A 25030-nucleotide genomic window follows, 5' to 3' on the forward strand; every position below is an offset into this window, starting at 1 on the left:
ATTTCGTACGAAATGACTCACACGGAATGAGATCTTTCAAATGAAATGGAAACTTTGGTGCGAAATGGGTGATTTCGTGCGAAATGGAGATGTTTTCACATGAAATGAGCTAATTCGTGCGAAATGGAACTAAAGCTTATCAATCCGTGCGAAATGAAACCAATTTCAAGCGAAATGAAAACAACACAATCCAATTCGTGCGAAATGAACTATTCAATTCGTACGAAATGATGCTGACGTCATCCTATCGGTCTGATTTTAGTCAAATTGAACAGATTTTTGGTCGATTTTAGATCCAATTCTTTCAAGGATTCGTTAAAACAGTGTTTCGCTTATAATGTGTGAAATTCAATCCATTTTAACCGTAAAATCTTGTTAATTTTGAAAAAGAAGGTGTAGAAGTCAGAAATTTGATGAAATCAAGCTGAATTCGGTAAGGACTCCTCCTCCTGAGCTCTGATACCACTTGTAGGATCGTTTGCACGACCAAAACGAGTCGTTCAGAAAAGTTCTTGTCAATACGAGAGGCAGAAACTAACGTAAAACAGCTTGATTTTCACTCTAATTGTCTTTTTGATTGATATAACAGCTTTTTACAACGAGTAGACACTTCAGCAGCACTTCGGCTCTGGAATCAGAAAGTTACAAATGAAATGGTCAAGGCTACTATTTATAGGCAACGCATTTCGCACGGAACAACTCATACGAAATGGTCATTTCGTACGAAATGGCTTCACCATTTCGTGCGAAATGGACTTCCAACACAAAATCCCTATTTTCTCGAACAACGTGCCCTGATCCTTCTAATCTATTGCAAGACTCGATACAAGACGAATTCGACAGACATATGCACCAACAACTGGAATTTAAGTACACTAGTAGTTATGCCTCGGTATCTATGTTAGTTTATCTAGTTTAGTTTAGTTTTATTTTATCAAAATACAAAATTACACATATCTCTAGGTATTATTCTAGGTACCGTTCATCCAGTATTGCATTGCATTCTCATCATACTTCCAAACTAGTTTCTCCCCTATCTGTCGAATTCTATTTCCTTCGTCCACTAAATTTTCGCCATACTGACGGAGTTCCTGCACACATTCTCGAATCATTGGTGGGTTTAATGGTGGTTCTGGCACTGGTTCTTCAGGAGTATATAGGGCTGAGTACGATCTATTGTCGTCTAACCAGGGATCTTATTCTAAAGAGATTGGGGTTGGGATTCTAGGTAACTCATTGGGATCAAAGGCAGGTATCGGGAATTTGTTTTCCTGGTTTGGTTCTAGCATTTATTGGCTTGGGAATAAAGGTAACAGTGGTGGTTCAGCTATTTGGTTTAGGTTAGAGTCTACTGCTGTAGTGGCTAGCATATGAAAATCTGCCAAGTGTCTATCTAGTTCCTCTTCCCATGGTGGTCTATTGATTGCTTCCTGAGTTTGGGCATTCACTTCCCTATTGGCTCTTACTATCTCTCTTCGTTGTTGTAATTTCTTCATCCTCTTTCTTCTCTCATGTGCTACTCTACTAAACCATCATCTCTTCTTAGAAGTGAAGGGTTCCTCAGACTATGCCTTAAAAATAAATATTCATTCCTCAGTGTCAGCTGAGTATCCTGAGGGATTTAGCTGAGATGAGGTTCCTTCATCTTTTGGGGAACTAGCTATGTCACACCCCAACCGATGGCGGAAACATCGGGGTGCGGCACTAAGCGTTCAGATTGCTCATGAGATTCCATAACACTAGATATTTCGATAAAATTTAAATTGATTCAACATTGTCTAATAGGATCCATCATCAAACACAATCATCTAGTTTTTAACTAAGATGTGTTTCTAAGCAGCATCCTAGCATATTCTTGATTCACAGCATCCTATCAGCCTGCAACATATATTAAAATAAAGTCAGTACAAAAACATACTGGCGAGTATACAAGTTTGAGTATATAGCATAGTAGATTTAAAAGACTCATATCCATCATGTAAATGATAACAAAATAGTTTCAGCCATTCTAGTGTTCGCAGTCCAAGTGATAGCCCAAGTGTCCCGATGCTTTGGTGTTTTCCCAAGACTCAAGGAAAACTAGATTCCTCCTAACAATACCCCCGAGAATAATGGGGAGGTGCATCTTCCTATAGCGCTACTATTGTTAAGGCGGAACTACACACTCTGGATTACACGTTTACATAGCATAAAGAATCAGGAATCACAAGTTTCACATACACATAGGATAGAGTTTAGATTCCAAGTGTCAAGTTTCATAGTTTAATAGAATACACGTTGCATCCCAAAGTTTAAAACAAAAAAGGGATCGAGTATACTCACAGTGATTGCTTAACAGTTAAGACTGTTATTGGGTTAAAGAGAGCTCTTTAGGTTTAGCCTCATTAGATTGCAATAGATGAGTGTCGGACAGAATAACAAGATTATGCAAGGTGTCAGATCAGTTACCTGATCGAATGGCTGTTCGATCGGACGGCATTCTGATCGGATTGCCATTCGATTGAGATGACTTATGTGAGTGGGGACGGATCGTCATCCGATCGGATGGTCATCCGTACGGATGGCCATTCGATCGAATGGTCATTCTATCCAGAGATTAGTTTCCAAAAGACTACCAAGTGTTCATATTATGTCATTTCGATCAGATGGTCATTCGATCGAACGACAGTCTGATCGGATTGCCATTCGATCATGGAAGTTTCAAAGTTTCAAAGTTTCAAAAAGATTCCAAGTGTTGAAAGGTTATAAGGCACATGTCACTTCGATCAGATGGCCGTTCGATCGGATGACAATCCGATCGGATTGCCATTCGATCGTCATGACTTGTTCCGTTTTGCAATTTGTAAAGTTTCTAAGTTTCTAGTTTAACGGTGACAGCTTGGTACGTATCGAGACAATGGTAAACACATCAATGTTCAGTCGATCTGATCGGATAGGAATCACCCCGTCCGATCCGGCATCTGTTCATAACAATGCTTATGTCAGATCCCGTACTCTAGTCATCTTCTCCGGCAACAATCCATTTCCAAGCCGACTTCAGACTAATCATCAAGTCTACAGTCCGTTTGGGGCTGGATTCCACCGTTTTAAGTAAAAGTTAAGGAAAGATGAAGAAAAAACATAAGTTTTAGCTGACAAGTCTAGATTTAGTAAAGATTCGGTGTAGAAACGCATGAAATTCCTTAGATCTGAGCTAGATCTTGACTAGAATGACATCACACAACAGTTTGTACAAGCCGCCATGATGACGTCATCCTCAAGAGCTCAAATCTCTGAGATTTCACGGTGCAAAGCGTGATTTCAAAGGAGAATCATGTAAAGAATAGTGTATAGATCATAGATGTACAAGAATCTAGTGTAAAACGTACCGAAATCGCCGAGAAATGGAAGAAAAGAGGGAATGCGTGCGTCTGGTCGAAGGGGGCTGTCACATCAGTGAGAAATGATGTGACAGGTCCTATTTATAGTGTGTGAGAGGTGATAAGGCGGTGTGGCACGGATCGGATGGCACTTCGATTGAACGGCCCTCCGATCGGATGGTTATCCGATCGGATTGCCATTTGGTCAATCCCATCCTTTCCGTTTCCCCGTCGTTGATTCGTTTTGGCGAGTTAGATTAAGCGTTGCGTATTATTGTGTAATAGTATCACATAGCTAGATTATATCATTAATACAAAAGTTTCCAAGTTTCATAGTTTCCGCCAGTGACAAGACTCCAGTCTCTCGTTCAACCAAGTCTCAAGTTTCACGAGTCTCAAGAGTCAAGCACCAAAGTAAGAATCAAGAATCTAGCTTCCAAGTATCAAGTATCAAGAATCAAGCCTCAAGAATCAAGCATCAAGAATCATAGTATTAAGAATCATAGCATTAAGTATCATAGCTTAAAGAATCAAGCCTCATAGAATTAAGATTCACCAAGTTTTAAGTTTTAAGTTTTAAGTATCACAAGCATCAAAAGTGTCAAGAAGCACATAGTTTAGGGACTAAAATTGACAATAGCTAAAAGTCTAGGGACGCAGGCGTTACAAGCTAACTGACGATAAGCGTACGATGTACCTTGCTCACTCATACTGTAAACTAACAAATAGTCAAATAACACAAAACAATATTCACACGTAATCACATAAGTTATTTCCTAACACAGAATTTAAGTGTCAGCAAAACACTTCATTGACTTAAACCAGTGGTTGTAGCTCTAATACCACCTTCTGTCGCAGCCCCCGACCCCTGCCTGGGAGCGGGCGGCCGCGAGCGTGCAGAGCGGGTGGTATCGGTGTTTATTAATTTGGCAGCGGAAATGAGACATCATTACCGTAGTTAGAAAATATTTTATCAGAGTTAAACACCAAACTTTTATAGTAATAACTGGGATAAAACCCAAGTTTCATTTGATAGTACATTGGTAGGGATAAACCGTTATTATTGAAAACAAAACTCCTTTTTATTTAGGTAACTTTTATAGCCACTTTTCCAAGCCTTCAGTGCTCTCCAGCTGGCTTCTATTAGCTTCACATTAAGTTACCTGAAACACGTTTTAAAAAGGTTTTATCAACAAGAAATACTGGCAAGTGCATCCCAGTTTAATCAAAAACAGTTTTATCACTTTACAGTAATTGAGAGCATCCGCATTTACATTGTTTATATCTATCCAATTACCCCTTTGGTACTGGAAATCCCGACTTGTGGTCATGCTACTATTCACAATAGTAACGATTTTTAAGTAATGTATACAAAACTCCAACATACCGGCAGTAATTGTAGAATCACAAATACTTAATCACTGTTAAGTGTAATTTAAAACATTTGAGGTTTTGGTAAAACATTTTGACTCACAAAAAGGTTTACAAAAAGAGAATGTACTCACATTGTTTACTTAGATATAACTAAAGCTTCCTGGTGAATCTTCTGGTTATTATTTATTAAAATTAAACAATGCACACGTGTTAGTAAAATAACCCAAATCACATTAACCGTACAACTCGAGACAGAACTCCAATAACTGAGTTAGACAGAGCCTTGACATGCGTTACGGAGTCCTAGATCAATCGGGTGTAACACGAGATAGAACGCTAACGACTGAGTCAGGCAGAGCCTTGACATGCCTTACAGAGCCCTAGATCGATCGTGTAGCGTAACAAACAGGGTTATAATACTTACAACGATGCAGAGCTTCGCTTTTTAGGGGTATTATATCCCGAGTATTTTAGCTATCAGAGGTTTTGAGAGAAAGAAAAGAAATGAACGGTGACAAATGAGGCCTGAGGCCCTTTATATAGGCCTGACGGACAGCGAGTCGCGGCCCGCGAGAACCACAAGGCCGGCCTTCGCAGCCCGCAAGAGTACACGTGTCGATTATAGCTTGGTCGAGTCAGGGGTATAGGTTTGCGGTGTAACCTGACACGTGGCGGACCAGGGTTCGGCCTGGTGTCATGTTGTCGTGCCCCGCGACATACCAAGAGGACTGGGTCGCGGCCCGCGAGCGACACGTATTTTGTTTTTATTTGATTTTTATAAATATTATGGTATTTTAGGTCCGTTTCTCGCGTCGGGGTATATTTTAGGACATTTAGGAGTGTCTATGTGTGTTTTAGGAGGGTTGTTATATAACCCTTGAGAATCTAAGGTCAGGATTTTTATGTACACTTCGTACGTAAAATCCATCTTGTATCCTAACCTAAGAAACCAATTTTTAAATGAAGTACAAGATTTCTTTAAAATAGTAAAAAGGTAACAAAAAGACAAAAAAAAAAGAATTTTGAATTGTATGGATATAAATTTAATCAATTGTACTACCCATCCACCTCTTCTTAAAAAAAAGGTACATATTAATTATTACGTTTTCTAGACACATCTTAGACTAAAGGGTATGGTTCGGCTCATCCTCACGGGGATGAGCCTCCACGTAGGCGCCACGTAGGCGGCTCGTGGGGGATGAGCCTCCATGATATTTGAGGGGGATGGAGGATGGGGCCCCACCTCATTATTTTATAATTTCCTAAGTTTTAATTTAATAAGTTAATAAAAAATTTATAAAAATTAAAAAATACAACATAAAACAACATAAATAATTTCATTTCATAACATAAAAAAAATTACATTTCCTAAAAAAAATTACCGAAAAATAAAAATAAAAAATTACATTTCATAAAAATAAAAAAAAACCTACGACGTCTATTTTTTCATCACTTCTTCCTTCATCCTCCGATAAACCACTCGTTCCTCTTTCGGAACCGAGTCGAGATCCAACCTCATAATCCTAAAATCCTCCGCTCGAGCTTGGTCGGCCGACATGGTTTTCTTGTGAGTGTATTTTTCGGCCGCGAACTCTTTGAACGAACGGAATACGTTTATCAACTCGTCCATTTTCGCCGATGCCTTCTGTGACAACTCGAATTTCCAAGATTTCTATTTCGCATTTATCGCTTGTTTATTTGCACATTTAATTGCTATGGAATTATAAATGTTTTGATACAATAAAGTGCATTGTGTGATTATGCATGGTTATGTGTTAATTGTGATAAATTTGTTAAATGCATAAACTTGGTGGTGAAACTATGAAATTGTTATGAGATGCTGTGCATGTGTAAAATATGATACTTAGGGAGGTAGAGGGTAATTAGTGAAATCCTAGAGATTCTTAACCCTAATCCCTTGTTCACTAATCATTTTCACAAGAAACCAAAACACGTAGTTCACATTCTCTAGCAATCATCACCAAATCATTGGCAAGACATTCATCACTTTTGTTTCTACATTTTCTCTAGAATCAACACAAGGTAAATGATTTATGTTTATTGATTGCTTGATTACTATTAATTCTTGATTCTTGTAATTCTTGGTGAAACCCTAATTCTTCATATAAGTATCCTGTGATTTTGATTTGATTCTGAAATATTGTGATGATGATGATGATTAGTTGCATGTTTGATAGATTGTTCTTGTGAGGATGGTTGATTGTTAAGTATCGGCTTATTGATTTGATCTTGCACTGTGAAAATCATGAACTAGGGTTTGGAATGGCCATTGAAACGTAACTGTTGTTGATGAAACGTAACTGTGAACTTGAATATGCGAATATTTGATTGAATGTCAGGGTTTTTGTAACCCTAAACACTTGTCTGAGTTTTGAATAACATGCTAGGTCCGAATTTATGTATTAAGTATCAAGGGTCCGAGTTTTAAGTGGGAAACACCCCAAGGTCCGAGTTTTATGTTTAAAAGCCTTAGTCCGACGTTGGAATGGTAAATAAAGGGGTCCGATCTTTATGATGGCTATGTATCCGAGTTTTAATGAAATGGCCCAAGTCCGACTTTTGTTTGATCAGGAAGTCCGAGCTTTAACCCAATGCTATGTCCGAGTTTTATAACCCTATGTGGTCCGAGTTTGTGGGTTGTGCTTGGTCCGACCATTACACCCTTGAAAGGGGTGGTCCGAGTTTTATGATAACACTTCCATGTCCGAGTTTCAACCCCAAACCCCCACAAGTCCGACTTTTGACCCCATGTCTTCCTGTCCGACCTTTTGAGCCCCAAACCCCCTCACATGGTCCGAATTCTTAACCCCCACACACGTTGGTCCGAGCTTCATAAGGGGGTGTGATACTGTCCGAGTTTTTGGGAGGGGGATTGTTGGTCTGATGTGATGTTAACCCTGTTATTTACACGTAATCCTGTTCATTATGTAACGTAGTTAATCATGCAAGCATTATCTTTGCTAAGTTGTGAGCTTTAATTACTTGTTAACTCTCGTAAGTGAACTAGTACAGTTAAGTCGATATTCCTGTTTCATGTGTTAATGGTGTTAAGTGTTAACCACGATAAGTGTAATAGTTCTGCGAAAACATGTTATCTGGTTAAGCATGATGATCTTGTTAAACATGATGACCCTGTTAATTGTGTTACTGAATAACCTTGTACGTATTAACCAAGAACACTATCGTATGTGATTCATGATGTTAACTGTCAAACGCTTTGTGATATAGATTAACTACGTGTTAATACGAACATGAACTGATTTATTACACGTGCATACAATAGGACTTGACTGATTACTTGTGAGTGCATAACATAGCATACCGAGCAAACCAAGGTGAGTTCACACCCTTACTAAGGCATGGGATTCCCAGGGTTGGGAATGGGATTGAAGGAATAAGGTTGAATAGATTCATACTGACACTACCACTAGACTACCATACCAGCGTCCTCGGTTGTGCAGGACACATACGTAAACCTACGTATGCTTATACTACTTACTGTCCTCGGTTGTGCAGGACACGTGCGTAAAGCCCACATATGCATATGCTTCTTACTGTCCTCGGTTGTGCAGGACCCCTACGTAAAATCTACGTAGACTTATACTTATTACTATCCTCGGTTGTGAAGGATACTCACGTAAGACCTACGTGTACTTATACTTATTACTATCCTCGGTTGTGAAGGATACTCATGTAAAACCTACATGTACTTATACTTATTACTATCCTCGGTTGTGAAGGATACTCACGTAAAACCTACGTGTATTTATACTTACCCATATCCTCGGTTGTGAAGGATACTTATGGTTACGAATAGTCTAGTGGTTATACAACATGGGAAGCCCCCACCAATAGAACGTACTATCGGCCCAGTAGAGCCACATGTTACTTACGAACTTACAATTACGCATTTACTTTCTGTGAACTCGCTCAACTAGTTGTTGATCCTCTGTTACATGCCTTGCAGGTCATTAGATACATGGAGCTTGCATAGGGAGGAGCTGGTCGTTGTGGGCTTGGATCGGGATTATCTTATTAAACACTCATGACATTCCGTACTTAATTATGTTGGGTTTTGATTATACGCTTCCGCTAAAACAATGATAACTTACTTATGTTTTGGAACACCTTTCATATGGATTTGGTTTGGTTTAATGGCAATTACTTTTATTATATATATTGTTCTATATGATTGGTGGCTTGATCCTGGTCAGTCACGCTCCCAAGCGGTGATACTCCGCAGGTGGATTTTGGGGGTGTGAAAGATTGGTATCAGAGCTATTGGTTATAGAGAACTTGGTTTTAATATGGGAAAACGTTTTTATTAAAACCAGACTATAACCAGAACAGTGCTCTCAACGATCCACAACGACGCTTCGCTCCACGTGCAAGACTCAACATCCTAGGTAATAAGGTTTATGTTTATTACCTGCTTGCTAGAACTGCATAGAACGTTGCTCGTAGTATGCTTAGATTACATTGCTCACTATTTGTTATTGCTTGAGAACACCTGTGTGCTTACACTCTTCTGTCATAGCACTACTCGCGAACCATTCATACTTATGCTACCTTTACTGCTCGATCATATCTGGACGTGTTAACATGACTCAAGCCCAGTTGACGGCTCTCATTAACGAACAAGTTGCTGCGGCGTTTGCAGCCGCACAAGCAGGAGGTATAACCTGCTATTTCAGACCTATCCTAGGATGTTAGATCCTACTCTCGTGACCCAACTCTCGCGCTTAACCTTGACCTATTTTTCTCGCGAAACGGGTCAGAACGCACAGCAACCTGTCTGCACATTCCAGAACTTCATGGACTGTCGTCCAAGCACATTCAGTGGCACATTCAAGAACTTCATGTGTGAACTCCCTGAGGCTCGCAGGGTCAAGTACGCCACTGGTACTTTGGAAGGAATCGCGCTAACCTGGTGGGACGCGCAAATACAGATACTAGGGTTGGCAGCTGCTAACGCCACCCCCTGGAACGAATTCAAAGAACGCATTAAAAGGGAATACTGTACGCATGATGACATCCACAAGTGGGAAGTGGAGCTTTACCATTTTAAAATGACGGGGTCAGAAATTGAAGCTTATACGAAACGGTCGAACGAACTGGCCATCTTATGTCCAACCATGGTGGACCCTCCAAGCAAGTGTATCGAATTGTACCTCAAGGGTCTAGCCTCAGAGATTCAGAGCCATGCTACATCGGCTAACCTCGACAATATCCAAGACATTCAGCGTCTTGCTCATCGACTCACGGATCGGGCAGTGGAGCAGAACAGGCTGCCTAGTTGTATCAGCGCTATTACTACCGCTACCACTTCTGCTACTCCCGCTACTCCTAGTGACAACAAGCGGAAATGGGATGGGTATTCCAGCAAGGGTTCTGCTACCGTTCAGTCTCAAGCTCAGCAGCAGCGCAGGAATAATGATCACCAGAGCCCGGGTCAGCCAACTTCTGGTGGTCAGGGGCAGGGTGGATATCGGGGAATTCACCCAATGTGTAACGAAAGCAACAGACACCACGATGGTTAGTGCAATGAGGGACGTTGCCAGAGGTGTCTCAAAATGGGCCATGGAGCTAAGGATTCAGGAGCCCACGACCTGCAAATCAGAATCTCCAGCAGCAATAGCAAGCAGAAATCCTATGCAAAGAAAAGATTGTTCGTATTCTCCGTTCTGGTCAGGAACCTCTCGAAGTTCAAGGGGACAAGGGTGGTGCTGTGATTGGCATCATCTCTTTCTTGAAGGCACAGAAATGTTTACGAAAGGGGTACACTGCTATTCTGGCATTAGTTACAGATGCATCGACGAAAGAGAAGAGAATAGGGGATATTCCAGTAGTACGCGAATTTCCTCAGGTGTTTCCTGAAGATTTACCAGGCCTACCGCCTCATCGTCAAGTCGACTTTCAAATCGAGTTTGCTCCAGGAGTAGCACCTATAGCTCGCGCACCGTATCGTTTAGCTCCAACTGAATTGGAAGAACTTTCAAAGCAACTACAAGAGCTCTTGGATAAGGGCTTCATTCGTTCAAGCTCTTCGCCTTGGGGAGCTCCAGTACTATTTGTGAAAAAGAAGGATGGCACTTTCAGAATGTGCATAGATTACCGCGAACTGAACAAGGTCACAGTGAAGAACCGTTATCCTCTTCCTCGTATAGACGACTTATTCGACCAGTTGCAAGGGTCGAGTTACTGTTCCAAGATTGATCTAAGGTCAGGGTACCATCAGCTGAGAGTCCGGGATGAGGACGTCTCTAAGACAGCGTTCAGAACTCGCTACGGTCATTACGAGTTCCTAGTCATGCCATTTGGGCTTACGGACGCGCCTGCAGTTTTCATGGATCTTATGAACAGGGTGTGCAAACCCTATCTAGACAAGTTCGTCATCGTTTTCATCGACGACATTCTGACCTACTCCAAGAGTCAGGAGGAACACGAGCAGCACTTACGACTTATCTTGGAACTTCTTCGAAAGGAGCAACTGTACGCAAAGTTTTTGAAATGTGACTTCTGGCTTCGTGAAGTCCACTTCTTAGGCCATGTGGTGAACAGGGATGGGATCCATGTCGATCCATCCAAGGTAGATTCGATCAGGAATTGGCCAGCGCCTCGCACACCAACGGAAATACGCCAATTCTTGTGTTTGGCAGGATACTACAGACGGTTCATTAAAGACTTTTCGAAGATCGCACAATCGCTTACTATGCTGACACAGAAAGGTGTCACCTACCGTTGGGGAGATTCCCAGGAAACTGCTTTTCAGCACTTAAAGGATAGGCTTTGCAGCACGCCTATTCTCTCATTGCCACAGGCACAGACGATTTTGTGGTCTATTGTGACGCATCGATACAGGGGCTTCGTTGTGTATTGATGCAGCAGAATAAAGTTGTTGCCTACGCTTCGCGGCAACTCAAGGTTCATGAACGGAACTACACGACGCACGATTTAGAGCTGGGAGCTGTTGTTTTTGCGCTTAAGATATGGCGACACTACCTGTACGGTACCAAGTGCACTATTTACACCGATCACAGGAGTCTCGAGCATATCTTCAAGCAGAAGGAATTGAACATGCGTCAACGACGATGGGTCGAGCTGCTTAATGATTACGAATGCGCCATCAAGTACCATACAGGCAAAGCCAATGTTGTGGCTGACGCTCTCAGTCGAAAAGACACCTTACCTAGGCGTGTACGAGCTTTGCAGCTCACTATTCAGTCAGATCTTCCTGCACAGATACGAGATGCTCAGGTGGAAGCATTGAAACCAGAAAACGTAAAGGCCGAAGCCTTATGCGGCTCAAGGAAACAATTAGAACAAAGGGAAGACGGCGCCTACTATGTGACAGGATGTATTTGGGTTCCACTATACGGCGGTTTACGAGAACTTGTGATGGATGAAGCTCATAAGTCTCACGACATCAGAACTACATATTGGTGGCCTAGTATGAAGGCCCACATTGCAACTTACGTCGGCAAATGTTTGACTTGTGCGAGAGTCAAGACAGAGTACCAGAAACCATCAGGCCTACTGCAACAACCCAGGATACCACAGTGGAAATGGGAAGAAATTTCCATAGATTTTGTTACTGGCCTGCCTAGATCTCAGCGTGGGAATGATACTATATGGGTGATCGTGGATCGACTCACCAAGTCTGCACACTTCCTGGCTATTAAGGAAACGGATAAGTTCTCCACCCTCGCAAACGTTTATCTTAAAGAAGTTGTTTCGAGGCACGGGGTGCCCACCTCCATTATTTCGGATCGAGATGCACGATTCACCTCAGAACTATGGCAAGCGATGCACAAAGCGTTTGGCTCTCGTTTAGACATGAGCACAGCATATCACCCTCAGACGGATAGGCAGTCTGAGCGCACGATTCAAACTCTAGAAGACATGCTTCGGGCGTGTGTTATCGATTTCGGCAATAGCTGGGAAAAGCACCTCCCTTTAGTGGAGTTTTCGTACAATAACAGTTACCACACCAGCATACAAGCCGCTCCATTCGAGGCATTGTATGGACGTAAATGTCGGTCACCTCTCTGTTGGGCAGAGGTGGGGGATAGTCAGATTACAGGTCCAGAAATGGTAGTTGACACTACTGAACGAATAGCACGAATACGACAACGCATGGCGGCAGCTCGTGATCGCCAGAAAAGCTACGCTGATTTACGCAGAAAACCGCTCGAGTTCCAAGTTGGGGATCGAGTGCTACTCAAAGTCTAACCCTGGAAGGGTGTGGTTTGATTTGGTAAACGAGGCAAGCTCAATCCACGGTATGTTGGACCATTCGAAATCACTGAAAGAATAGGCAAAGTAGCCTACAGACTGAACCTAACAGCTGAACTCGGTGCAGTACACAACGTATTCCACGTGTCGAATTTGAAGAAGTGCCTGTCAGATGAGACTCTCATAGTTCCTTTCAAGGAACTCACTATCGACGAGCGGTTGCAGTTCGTCGAGGAACCAGTTGAAATCACTGACCGGGATGTTAAGGTCCTCAAACACAAGAGAATCCCTCTTGTTCGAGTTCGTTGGAACTCCAAACGTGGCCCAGAGTACACCTGGGAACGCGAAGACCAGATGATAGAAAAGTACCCCCAATTATTCGAAACCAATGCAACCACTACTGAGGCTGAAGCTACTACTACTGAATTTCGGGACGAAATTCCAAATTAACGGGGGGATGATGTGACACCCCAGGAAAACCAGTGAACAATACAGCTTACCTAGCTTCCTCAGTGAGTGCGTACCAAATTTCGGGACGAAATTTCTTTTAAGTTGGGGATAATGTGACAACTCGAATTTCCAAGATTTCTATTTCGCATTTATCGCTTGTTTATTTGCACAGTTAATTGCTATGGAATTATAAACGTTTTGATACAATAAAGTGCATTGTGTGATTATGCATGGTTATGTGTTAATTGTGATAAATTTGTTAAATGCATAAACTTGGTGATGAAACTATGAAATTGTTATGAGATGGTGTGCATGTGTAAAATATGATACTTAGGGAGGTAGAGGGTAATTAGTGAAATCCTAGAGATTCTTAACCCTAATCCCTTGTTCACTAATCATTTTCACAAGAAACCAAAACACGTAGTTCACATTCTCTAGCAATCATCACCAAATCATTGGCAAGACATTCATCACTTTTGTTTCTACATTTTCTCTAGAATCAACACAAGGTAAATGATTTATGTTTATTGATTGCTTGATTACTATTAATTCTTGATTCTTGTAATTCTTGGTGAAACCCTAATTCTTCATATAAGTATCCTGTGATTTTGATTTGATTCTGAAATATTGTGATGATGATGATGATTAGTTGCATGTTTGATAGATTGTTCTTGTGAGGATGGATGATTGTTAAGTATCGGCTTATTGATTTGATCTTGCACTGTGAAAATCATGAACTAGGGTTTGGAATGGCCATTGAAACGTAACTGTTGTTGATGAAACGTAACTGTGAACTTGAATATGCGAATATTTGATTGAATGTCAGAGTTTTTGTAACCCTAAACACTTGTCTGAGTTTTGAATAACATGCTAGGTCCGAATTTATGTATTAAGTATCAAGGGTCCGAGTTTTAAGTGGGAAACACCCCAAGGTCAAAGTTTTATGTTTAAAAGCCTTAGTCCGACTTTGGAATGGTAAATAAAGGGGTCCGATCTTTATGATGGCTATGTATCCGAGTTTTAATGAAATGGCCCAAGTCCGACTTTTGTTTGATCAGGAAGTCTGAGCTTTAACCCAATGCTATGTCCGAGTTTTATAACCCTATGTGGTCCGAGTTTGTGGGTTGTGCTTGGTCCGACCATTACACCCTTGAAAGGGGTGGTCCGAGTTTTATGATAACACTTCCATGTCCGAGTTTCAACCCCAAACCCCCACAAGTCCGACTTTTGACCCCATGTCTTCCTGTCCGACCTTTTGAGCCCCAAACCCCCTCACATGGTCCGAATTCTTAACCCCCACACACGTTGGTCCGAGCTTCATAAGGGGGTGTGATACTGTCCGAGTTTTTGGGAGGGGGATTGTTGGTCTGATGTGATGTTAACCCTGTTATTTGTACCCTGTTATTTACACGTAATCCTGTTCATTATGTAACGTTGTTAATCATGCAAGCATTATCTTTGCTAAGTTGTGAGCTTTAATTACTTGTTAACTCTCGTAAGTGAACTAGTACAGTTAAGTCGATATTCCTGTTTCATGTGTTAATGGTGTTAAGTGTTAACCACGATAAGTGTAATAGTTCTGCGAAAACATGTTATCTGGTTAAGCATAATGATCTTGTTAAACATGATGACCCTGTTAATTGTGTTACTGAATAACCTTGTACGTATTAACCAAGAACACTATCGTATGTGATTCATGATGTTAACTGTCAAACGCTTTGTGATATAGATTACCTACGTGTTAATACGAACATGAACTGATTTATTACACGTGCATACAGTAGGACATGACTGATTACTTGTGAGTGCATAACATAGCATACCGAGCAAACCAAGGTGAGTTCACACCCTTACTAAGGCATGGGATTCCCAGGGTTGGGAATGGGATTGAAGGAATAAGGTTGAATAGAATCATACTGACACTACCACTAGACTACCATACCAGCGTCCTCGGTTGTGCAGGACACATACGTAAACCTACGTATGCTTATACTACTTACTGTCCTCGGTTGTGCAGGACACGTGCGTAAAGCCCACATATGCATATGATTCTTACTGTCCTCGGTTGTGCAGGACCCCTACGTAAAATCTACGTAGACTTATAATTATTACTATCCTCGGTTTTGAAGGATACTCACGTAAGACCTACGTGTACTTATACTTATTACTATCCTCGGTTGTGAAGGATACTCACGTAAAACCTACGTGTACTTATACTTATTACTATCCTCGGTTGTGAAGGATACTCACGTAAAACCTACGTGTATTTATACTTACCACTATCCTCGGTTGTGAAGGATACTTATGGTTACGAATAGTCTAGTGGTTATACAACATGGGAAGCCCCCACCAATAGAACGTACTATCGGCCCAGTAGAGCCACATGTTACTTACGAACTTACAATTACGCATTTACTTTCTGTGAACTCGCTCAACTAGTTGTTGATCCTCTGTTACATGCCTTGCAGGTCATTAGATACATGGAGCTTGCACAGGGAGGAGCTGGTCGTTGTGGGCTTGGATCGGGATTATCTTATTAAACACTCATGACATTCCGTACTTAATTATGTTGGGTTTTAATTATACGTTTCCGCTAAAACAATGATAACTTACTTATGTTTTGGAACACCTTTCATATGGATTTGGTTTGGTTTAATGGCAATTACTTTTATTATATATATTGTTCTATATGATTGGTGGCTTGATCCTGGTCAGTCACGCTCCCAAGCGGTGATACTCCGCAGGTGGATTTTGGGGGTGTGACACCTTCGAGCCGCCCCCTCCACCCGAGCCGCCCCCTCCACTCGAGCCGGCCCCTTTGCGCTTTCCGGCCGCCTCTTTTTTTGCTTTGTCCCTCCCGGTGGGACGTTCCGCCTCGTGAATGGGCAACACGTCCTCGTCATCTTCCGGGTCGTCGTTTATGTCGATTTGACAACGAGCGGTGGAGCCTCCCGCACTATAACTTCCGGACTCAGAAGTTTTAGTCCGTTTGGCGGTTGCTACCTCATTTGGAATCGGCGTCCATTTTTGTTCTTTCCTTACTACGTTCCATGCTCGGAAGTGCGGGAAAGGCTTTGGATTTTGAGAGTCCCACTTAGCGATAGCAAGGTTAAGAATGTCCGACTCGTTACTCCCGCTAGGAGGACAAGTGTAAATTTGGTTATAGATTGCGTTAAAGTTATTGATGATCTTGCTCATTTTACGCCACTTGCCCGAGACGGCTTCTACATCACGATCCGAGCTATGCTCCATAATCTCATGAAATTTAGCCGTTGCCTTCTTCCAAAAACTATCACCCGTTTGATTGTTTCCTAAATTTTAAAAAACAATGCGTTAGTAAAAATAAAAAATAACAATTTTTAAAATTTAAATTAAAAATTTAAACTTTGGTTCATACCGACTATCGGGTTAGTAGAGGACTTAGCATACGCTATTGCTAGCGCCTCCTCCTCTACTTTCGTCCAAGGTCTCTCCTTTGCTCTCGAACCGCTTTTTGGCGCGGTTTCGGGTACGTTTTCAACCTTCTTCCCCTTCCCCATGTTTTTTTTTCGGTTGAGCTCTTGCGGTGGCGATTCGGGGACGACTTCTTCATCATCATCATCATCAAGGTGAACCGCTTGGGAAGTTGGCGGTTGCGATTGGAGTTGTTCAAACGAGTTGTGTTGCATGATTTGTTGTAGCGCTTGGTATTGTTGGAGTTGTTGAACTTGAGACATTTGTGAGAATGCGTTGGGTGTTTGTTGGAAACCCGAAAAAGGAAATTGCGGAGCCCCCCACGATTGATCCATACTCGGAGTGTAAGCGGGGGTCGAAAAAAAGTTAGGTTGGTTCGGGTTGTAATTATTCGGGTTGGGGTTGTTTGGGTTGGGGTTGTTTGGGTTGAAAGGATGCATGATTTAGAGAAAAAGGTATAAAAAATATGGAGTGTTTTTTATAAAAAAGGACGAGAATTGGAGAAGAATGGGAGTAGAATAGGATAGAATTGTATAAAAATGGATGAGATAGAGGGTATTTAAATTGAAAAATGATTTTTTTTAAAGAAAAGTGCCGTTGCAAACGGCTAGATTTTTGAAGTGGCGCCACGTCTCATTCGGCTGTGGGGAGCCGTTTGGGCCGAGCCGACCCTCAGGGGGCGGTGTGGGGGATCGGCGCCGGTCCTAGCCGTGCCTAGCCGGCCCCCATACCCTTTAGTCTTAGAAAAAGGATACATATTAATTATCATGTTTTCCACACACATATTTCACTAATAACAATTACAATTTTCAGATGGTGATGGTGATGGTGATCTATTTCAAAGCTAAAGCTTTTAAACACTTTGAGAGCAAGAGGTGTTGGGTTCAAATTCCACGAGTAAAAAGAAAATTGACGTTCAAAAAAAGTTACAATTTTCTCAATATAAATTTCATGATTCATATTTCACAATACTACATCAAGGTCAACTTTCAACTATAAAGACCCATGATTCATATTTCATAGGCCCTTACTATTTCATAATACAACATCAAGATCACCTTTCAACTATAAAGACGTACGTTCTTCGGTCTGTCATTGCATATGCCGATATACATGCCTTAAATATTTCTATATATCCTTGCAGTGGCGCAACTAGCCCATTTAGGGGTTTCCTGAATATTTTTATAGTTTTTTGTCTTGTGCTAACTTTAACAATTATATTTTGGGCTTCCTTTCAATTTTATTATTGTTAATTTAGGCTTATTTTATCATTCGAGCTTAATTATTCTACAAGTTTTTGGATTGTAAAATGTTTGGACTTATAAGAAAAAATTGGAATTTACTAAAATCAAGTATCCTTTGTATAAAACTGAACAAAAGTAAAACTACGAATACGGGGTTGAGCAGTAGCCCGTGCTACGGCTACTAACACTATAGTTCCGCCCCTGTATCCTTGTATGTCAGAGCATATACATTTCAATAAATACTTCTATAAAAATGTTGTAACAATGGATTAGCCACGCGTATTTTTGTTCCCGGACCAAAGATTGTGAGAGATGTTTTTCTAATGGTGAGAAAACATGAACTCATAATTAATAGATGTGTTGACTAAATTTGAAAATCTGTTGGATCGTCGTTGACCCTGAATGAGTCGATCAGAAGAGTCGTTTATCTAATTCAAAGGCGGAATCAGTGAATCAGACGCTCAAACTAATTATAATGCTTCTTATATTGATTCTTGACAATGTTTAAAACCTGGAAGCAATTTGGCAGCACTTCGTTACACTTTCAGATCCGTACCAAATGAACTAACATGTGCACCTATATATAGTGGTTGGGGTTCGCTCATAGAGACACCACATGAGCGGACCTATGAGTTAAATGCAGGTTCGCTTATATGGTCTACCATATGAGCGGACCTAGTTGCATTGTGGTTCGCTCATATGGACAATGTCCATATAAGCGGACCTACTAGCTAAACCACCACTTTTCGTATCTCGAACCTCGTGTACTGGACATTCTATCCTATCCTATTCTATTACATGATACAAGACGAAGTCAATAGACGTAGTGCACTAACAGACTCCCCCTCGGATATTGACGAAGTCTTCAGTGACCATTCTCTGTTATGCCACCTCTTCAGTCTTGATCATCTTGCCATCTCGATCAGATTGTAACAATGTAAGTATCCTTCAACCTTTCTCTTTGATCATCTTCTCTCTTTGACTTTTTCACCAAGATCTCATCACTGGCTCTATCATCAACTTTTCCTTTGTCAGCTGGCTCTCCCTCTCGTCAAGCTTTCGTGCTTTTAGGGATCGACACCTAGCTTTCTGGTTACAAACTCTTCCTCACTTTCAGCTTGTCTTTAGACTCCCCCTTAGACTCGGCTTTTGGGATCGTAGTCTGGATCTTTCCTGCAATCACTCATACAAATGATAAGTAACAACATTTTAAAATCATCAATCAAAACCTCTAATCTACTCCCCCTATCAACCAACTCAACAGATATGGCAGCATTAAAGAATCCAACTCCCTCACAGTTTATCATCCAAGTCCAAATTAATGACCTTGGAGATATCACAAACTGTTTCTGAAATTTTCTAGAAATTTCAAGTTTCAAATTAATGAACTTGTTTTATTTTCAGAAACTCAATCAGCTTACTTAGATTTTGAAACTCAGCAACTCAGACATCGGTTGTCGAAAATAAAGCAGAAATCAAAATCTTTTTGTATTTTCTGAAAAAATAAAGCAGTAAGAAATATGTACAAACATATTTACAAATAATATTTTTGTTTTGAGTATGCGACAGAGGATCATATCAGTTTTTTTGACAAGTTACAAGTACCGTTGAGCTTAGATACACATTAAGAATTAAACAATTCACTTTGATTGTCGATATACTGATCCACTTAAATTTTCATACAAATTTCAACTGATTCAGGATACGAATTATATGTTTTAAGAACTTAAACTCATTCATGTGTCCCACCTCTTGAATATACTCCCGTATCCAGAATCCCAATATTCAGTCTTACAGGTGAGAATACTACAATGATATCTGTACATAAATTAGGTATGCGAGGACTGAGGGATCTCAGGTCGATACTTCCGTATGCGCAGAGAGATATCAGTTTCGACTTTTCAGTATGTCCCCTTTAGAGGATCTTTTAGCATTACAACAGCAGCAACTATCAATTTTATTGTTTCATCTGCATGCTGAGGGTTTATGCTGTGTTTCAAGCATTTTGGTGAAAGTATTAGCCAAGGACTAGGTCAGAACTACCGTTCAGCAGAAGTCCTGGAATAATACCCCAGACATCATTGAGTATAAAAACCTAGTATATCAGAATACGAGACCTTTCAAACGAGATTTCAGGGGTTACGTATATATCCAAGTAGTGTTCCCCACGAAATAAGCAAGTTTGAATTTAGGTTTATATCCCGAAAAAGCTTACTAAGTGTATAAAAACCTATCGACATATCATCAGTGAGACTGTTTAACGCTTATTAATTCTTTACAATTCTTTAGCATACTGTAACTGTCTACTGATGTACTATCATTTCCTCTTTTTACGCAAAACTCAAAATTTTTGAATTTTATCATGTTTTTGGCTTTTTCAATTTTCAAATTTTCTAATGTTTTTGTATTTTCTAACAATTTTCTCCCCCTAAAATGCAAAACCATTAAAGAAATTTGATAAACCGATACTGATAGCTTTGTCTCGCCATCCATTTTCTGCTTAAAATGCTCTGATTTGCAGACAATCTACTATCAAGTACCCCCATGTTTTACAACCCATTGATTTTGACAGTTAGAAAACCGTTTTTAATCTGTGACAGTAATCATGTTTGTTCAGCCGTGAGGGTTTCGGCGTAGTCCATCAACACGTATTCAACCAAACTTAATATCCAACAGTACACATATTACACAAAACAACAAACAAACCCCCTGTTCGAGCAAAACCAGGGTTCATCAACATCTTGCGGTGCCAGGCTGCTCCAACCAACAATCTCACAATCTTCAGTACCATTGAGCACCTGCACAATCAACAATTTGATCATTTGAACAAAGCAACCCAAGCCTGTTTAGACTCAGGTAATTAAACATGAATATTTCCATGTAAAACTGGATAATTTCTGTCATTTTTCTCAAAAACATCATCAAATTTAATCTCAACTTTTTCGTCTTTTACCAAATTGACATGTTTCTTAACAGACCATGTTTGACTTGTTGGTGTTCCTCGTTTGTAAAAATTTGTCTGTTTTTCAATCTTCTGTTTTTGAACAACACTTGGTTTCCAAAACGTTTGAGGTTTTGTCATGTCAACGGATGTTCTCAATCTGGGTGTGTGAGAATTCCAGGTCTGTCTAGAATGGAACCTGTTCGGGTTTGATTTCCAATTTTGATTTGAGGCAAACTTGTTTGTAGTATACCTCCAAGTTTGTCTCGAATCAAATCTGGTTGACCTTGGTTTCCCACTCTCAGATTTTTGTTCTTTAACATCAACAGGCTTTGGATTTGGACACTTTCGTGCAACATGTCCAATTTGATCACATTTAAAACACACTTTCTTTGAAACATCCTTGGCCTGATGTTGTTTCTTTTTCATAGCCTCAAACTCTGCATTAGATTGTTGTCCAATTTTGAGTTTTTCCTCTTCTGTGAAGCTTTTTCCTTGAACAAAACTCATTTTTGTCTGAAAATTTGGCATTTCAGTTTTGTTTCGATTTTGTTTCTTCTTATAACCCAAACCAGCCTTCATGTTTTTCTTCTTAGAACCAGGTTTGTTATAAGAACCTTTGTAACCTTTACCAGCAAACTTCGACATTTCAGATTTCTCAATTTCAACCATCTTGAAAACTTTGTCAATTTTCTCTGAAATCACATTCTGAATCGGGAAAACAACATCTAAGAATAGTTTGTCCGATCCAATCATGGTATAAACCAATCCTTTTGAATCATCATTCAAATTCTTCTCGGATTTTGTATCTTTCAGATATCCATCATAAAGATTTCCTTCATCTTCATCCTGTGATTCAAACTTACCTTTTGTAGACTCATCTTTCAAAACACTATCAACCACCTTACTTACCACCTCTGAATCATCAGCATCATCAGATTTGGTGTAAGTCACATTGATACTTTCAGGTAATTGGTCAGCTATGTTCAAACCCTTTTCCACCTTTTCTTCATCATAAAAAGTATAATTGTCTCTCAATGGTGGTGGTACCTGATGAAATTTTGAACCAATACCCTTTTTGCAATTTTCAGTATCTTTGTCATCTGGTGTGATGTTGAAAATGCGTTCGAGAATGTATGAAGAGTTATGATAACTTTGAAGTTTTGTAACAATCTTTTCTTTTTCAGCCAAGACTTGTTTAAGATTAGCAATTTCATCAACACATTTGTTCAATTCAATTTGCTTTTCTTTAAACTTTCTTTCATACATTTCTTTTGTTGTTAAAGTTTCAGACAGTCTTTGATCAAAACTTTTGACTTGGCTCTTCAAATTATCATAAGCTTCTTGTACTCTCTGACTCGACCATTTTAAGGAATCATATTGTTTTTGTAACTCAAGAAATTTAGATTCTTTCTCAACACAATCAACACATTTTGCGGCACATTTTTCTTTCAAAATCTTATTTTCTTCTTCAAAATCATGAAATTTCTGTGTTAATTTCTCAACTTTTAATTTTAAACTTTCTTCTGTTTTAATTCTTTCTTTACATTTCATTTTTAAAACATCTTCAAGTTTATTCATTTCATTATCTTTTATTTTTATAATGTCATCTTTTTCTGTACAGGCTTTGCACACTTTTATGCAATTCCGGCACTTGTTTTCATTTTTATCAACTAAATCAACATTCGATGAGTCAGAAGATTTATTTACCTCATTTTCTTTCAGCACCAAATCTTCTTTCTCAGCTTTCTGATCTTCCACTGCCTTCTCCTTTTTTCCTTCTTTCTCTTCAGCATTTCCTTTCTCTTCAGATTTCTGTGCTTTTTCAGCAGCAGTCTTCGCATCAGCCTTCACTTCTTCAATCAACTTCTTCAATTCTTCTTCTTTTCTCTTTCTCATCTCTACTACCTTTGGTAGACTTGCTTCAAAAACCTCCTTTAACTTTTTCATCAAATCTGGCAGATAACCTTTATCAGAAAGCCTTCTTGTGTTGAAAGTTCCCTCACTTGGAAACAAATTGGTTACAGCATCAAAATCCACTTTTGACGGATCGACAACTGGATTACCCTGTGGATCCATGTAACACTCCAACTCTTCATTCCATCTCTTGGCTCTTTGTGCTTCTTGAAATGGTTCATTCAATTTTCTAATCTCCCATCTCGCACTGTCTCTTATCCACCAGGCATCATGATCATCATTTGCAACAAATGCATATCCAACTGCATCTTTTTCTGGTAGAACCTCTTTGCTCCAATCATAACCTTCACCATCATATATAACTGCAAGAGCCCTTGATTTTTCTTCCGGCTGTTTCAATCTTGGTGGCTCAGACTTGTTCTGATGGTAAATCACTTTCTTGTAATAATCTTCGTTGAACGGGTTCTCAGAATCATCAGCAGCATACGCATTTCTGCACTCGCGCTTGAAGTGACCTTTTTGTTTGCATTTGAAGCATGTCACTTTGTATTTATCAAATCCCAGTTTGGTAGATGGTCCCCCAATTGACTTTCTCCCCGTGATCTCCATGAACCGCTATGCTCGACGAACCGCACTTGCCATGCACCATCTTATATCCATTAGTTCCATCTCCTCGGGGTCTAATTGATCATAATCTTCTTTCGTCAAATTGGTATTGCCAATCTTCCCTGCAACGAGGCTTTCATACGATTCATGTACGGATGCCAAGAAAACCATCTGTTGTTTCGCCGATTCTTCGCTGAAGTTCTGCCCATTCTTCAAATCAACTGCGATATTACACTGGAATAAATTCTTTGAAGCAAATTGGTCTGAAGTGTTTGAAGAAGATCCACTGTGAAAACCACTGTGAAGACTTTCATTGTTCACTGAGCTTGAACTTTCTGCAGAAAACGCTGTTTTTGGAGATCCAGCCTGTGGTGCATTTCCTCTGTAGTAAAGTTCCACATTCTGCTGATACGCTGGACTGTTGACTTTGGATCTTTTTATCTCCAACTCATGGCTTTCAAGCCTTTCAATCAGCAAATCAACCTTTAAATCACCAGGCTTGATTGTATTCTTCAGCATAAGAGCAAAATATTGCCAATCTTGATCATTGGGCAATGCATCAAACAATTTATCCACCATCTCTTCTTCAGGATATGAGATTTCATATCTGGCTAGCTCCATTTTTAGATGTCCAAATCTCTCAATCATCTTACAAACAGATTCATTTTTCATGCAATTGAACACATCAAACTCTTTACGCAACAATTTCTTTTTGTTTTTAACAATTTCATTACTACCAACACACTTTTTCTCTAATGCTTCCCACAATCTCTTTGAAGTTTTTTCTTGTTCAAGTAACGAGATAATATCCTCTCTCACTGACTGTTTGATCAACGTTATCATTCTATATTCAGTCACAACCTCTTTTATATCTTTTTCAGTAAAATCTTTCTCATCTATTAACTCTCCTCCTTCTTTCACTGGTGCTTTATATTCACTCACTAATTTTAACCAGCTTTCAGGAGCGAAAGCTTTTACCCAACCTTCAAACCTGTTCTTCCACCAATTAAAGTCTTCGATTTTCATCAACTTTGGTGGCTTCTGTTGACTTCCATACATGTTTTCGAACTTCAAATTCTCCGAAATTTCTCTCGAATATTCTTTCAACTCAGATCTTCTATCTGACGATTCTGAAGTGAACGCGTTATAGAATGTGTTGTAGAATTCTTCACCGCTGTTTGGCATCTTGAATCACCTGAAATTCAATGAACTGGAAGCAAACAAACAAACTTAATCAGTTTAAACAATATCAAGTAATTTGAAATACAGTAACACTCGATTGTCGTGAAATGATCTTGACACTTGGACGAAATCAGATTGAATGAACGAGCAAAACCAGATTGAACAAATAAGCGGACCACTTTGACCGAATGAGCGAACCAAACAATTTGACAAATGAGCGGACCAAACCAGTTGACCGAATAAGCGAA

General features: G+C 40.0%; 2 protein-coding genes across 2 annotated transcripts; both read right to left on the reverse strand.

Annotated features, from left to right (window-relative positions):
* Positions 1–1860: 1860 nt before the first annotated feature.
* LOC110906709 (glutathione S-transferase T3-like) lies at positions 1861–17155 on the reverse strand. The gene is made up of 3 exons (XM_022151805.1): positions 16837–17155; positions 16206–16750; positions 1861–1878 (listed from the first exon to the last, which is right to left on the reverse strand). The coding sequence occupies exons 1-3, from the start codon at positions 17153–17155 to the stop codon at positions 1861–1863; spliced, it is 882 nt and encodes a 293-aa protein (XP_022007497.1).
* A 5478-nt stretch (positions 17156–22633) lies between these two features.
* Positions 22634–24785, reverse strand: LOC110906710 (101 kDa malaria antigen-like). Its single transcript, XM_022151806.1, has 3 exons — positions 24420–24785; positions 22788–23018; positions 22634–22642 (listed from the first exon to the last, which is right to left on the reverse strand). Exons 1-3 carry the CDS (start codon positions 24783–24785, stop codon positions 22634–22636), a joined length of 606 nt encoding a protein of 201 aa, XP_022007498.1.
* Positions 24786–25030: the final 245 nt, after the last annotated feature.

The sequence above is a fragment of the Helianthus annuus genome, chromosome 14 (assembly GCF_002127325.2).
Source record: "Helianthus annuus cultivar XRQ/B chromosome 14, HanXRQr2.0-SUNRISE, whole genome shotgun sequence".
In the NCBI taxonomy this organism is placed as follows: Eukaryota; Viridiplantae; Streptophyta; class Magnoliopsida; order Asterales; family Asteraceae; genus Helianthus; species Helianthus annuus.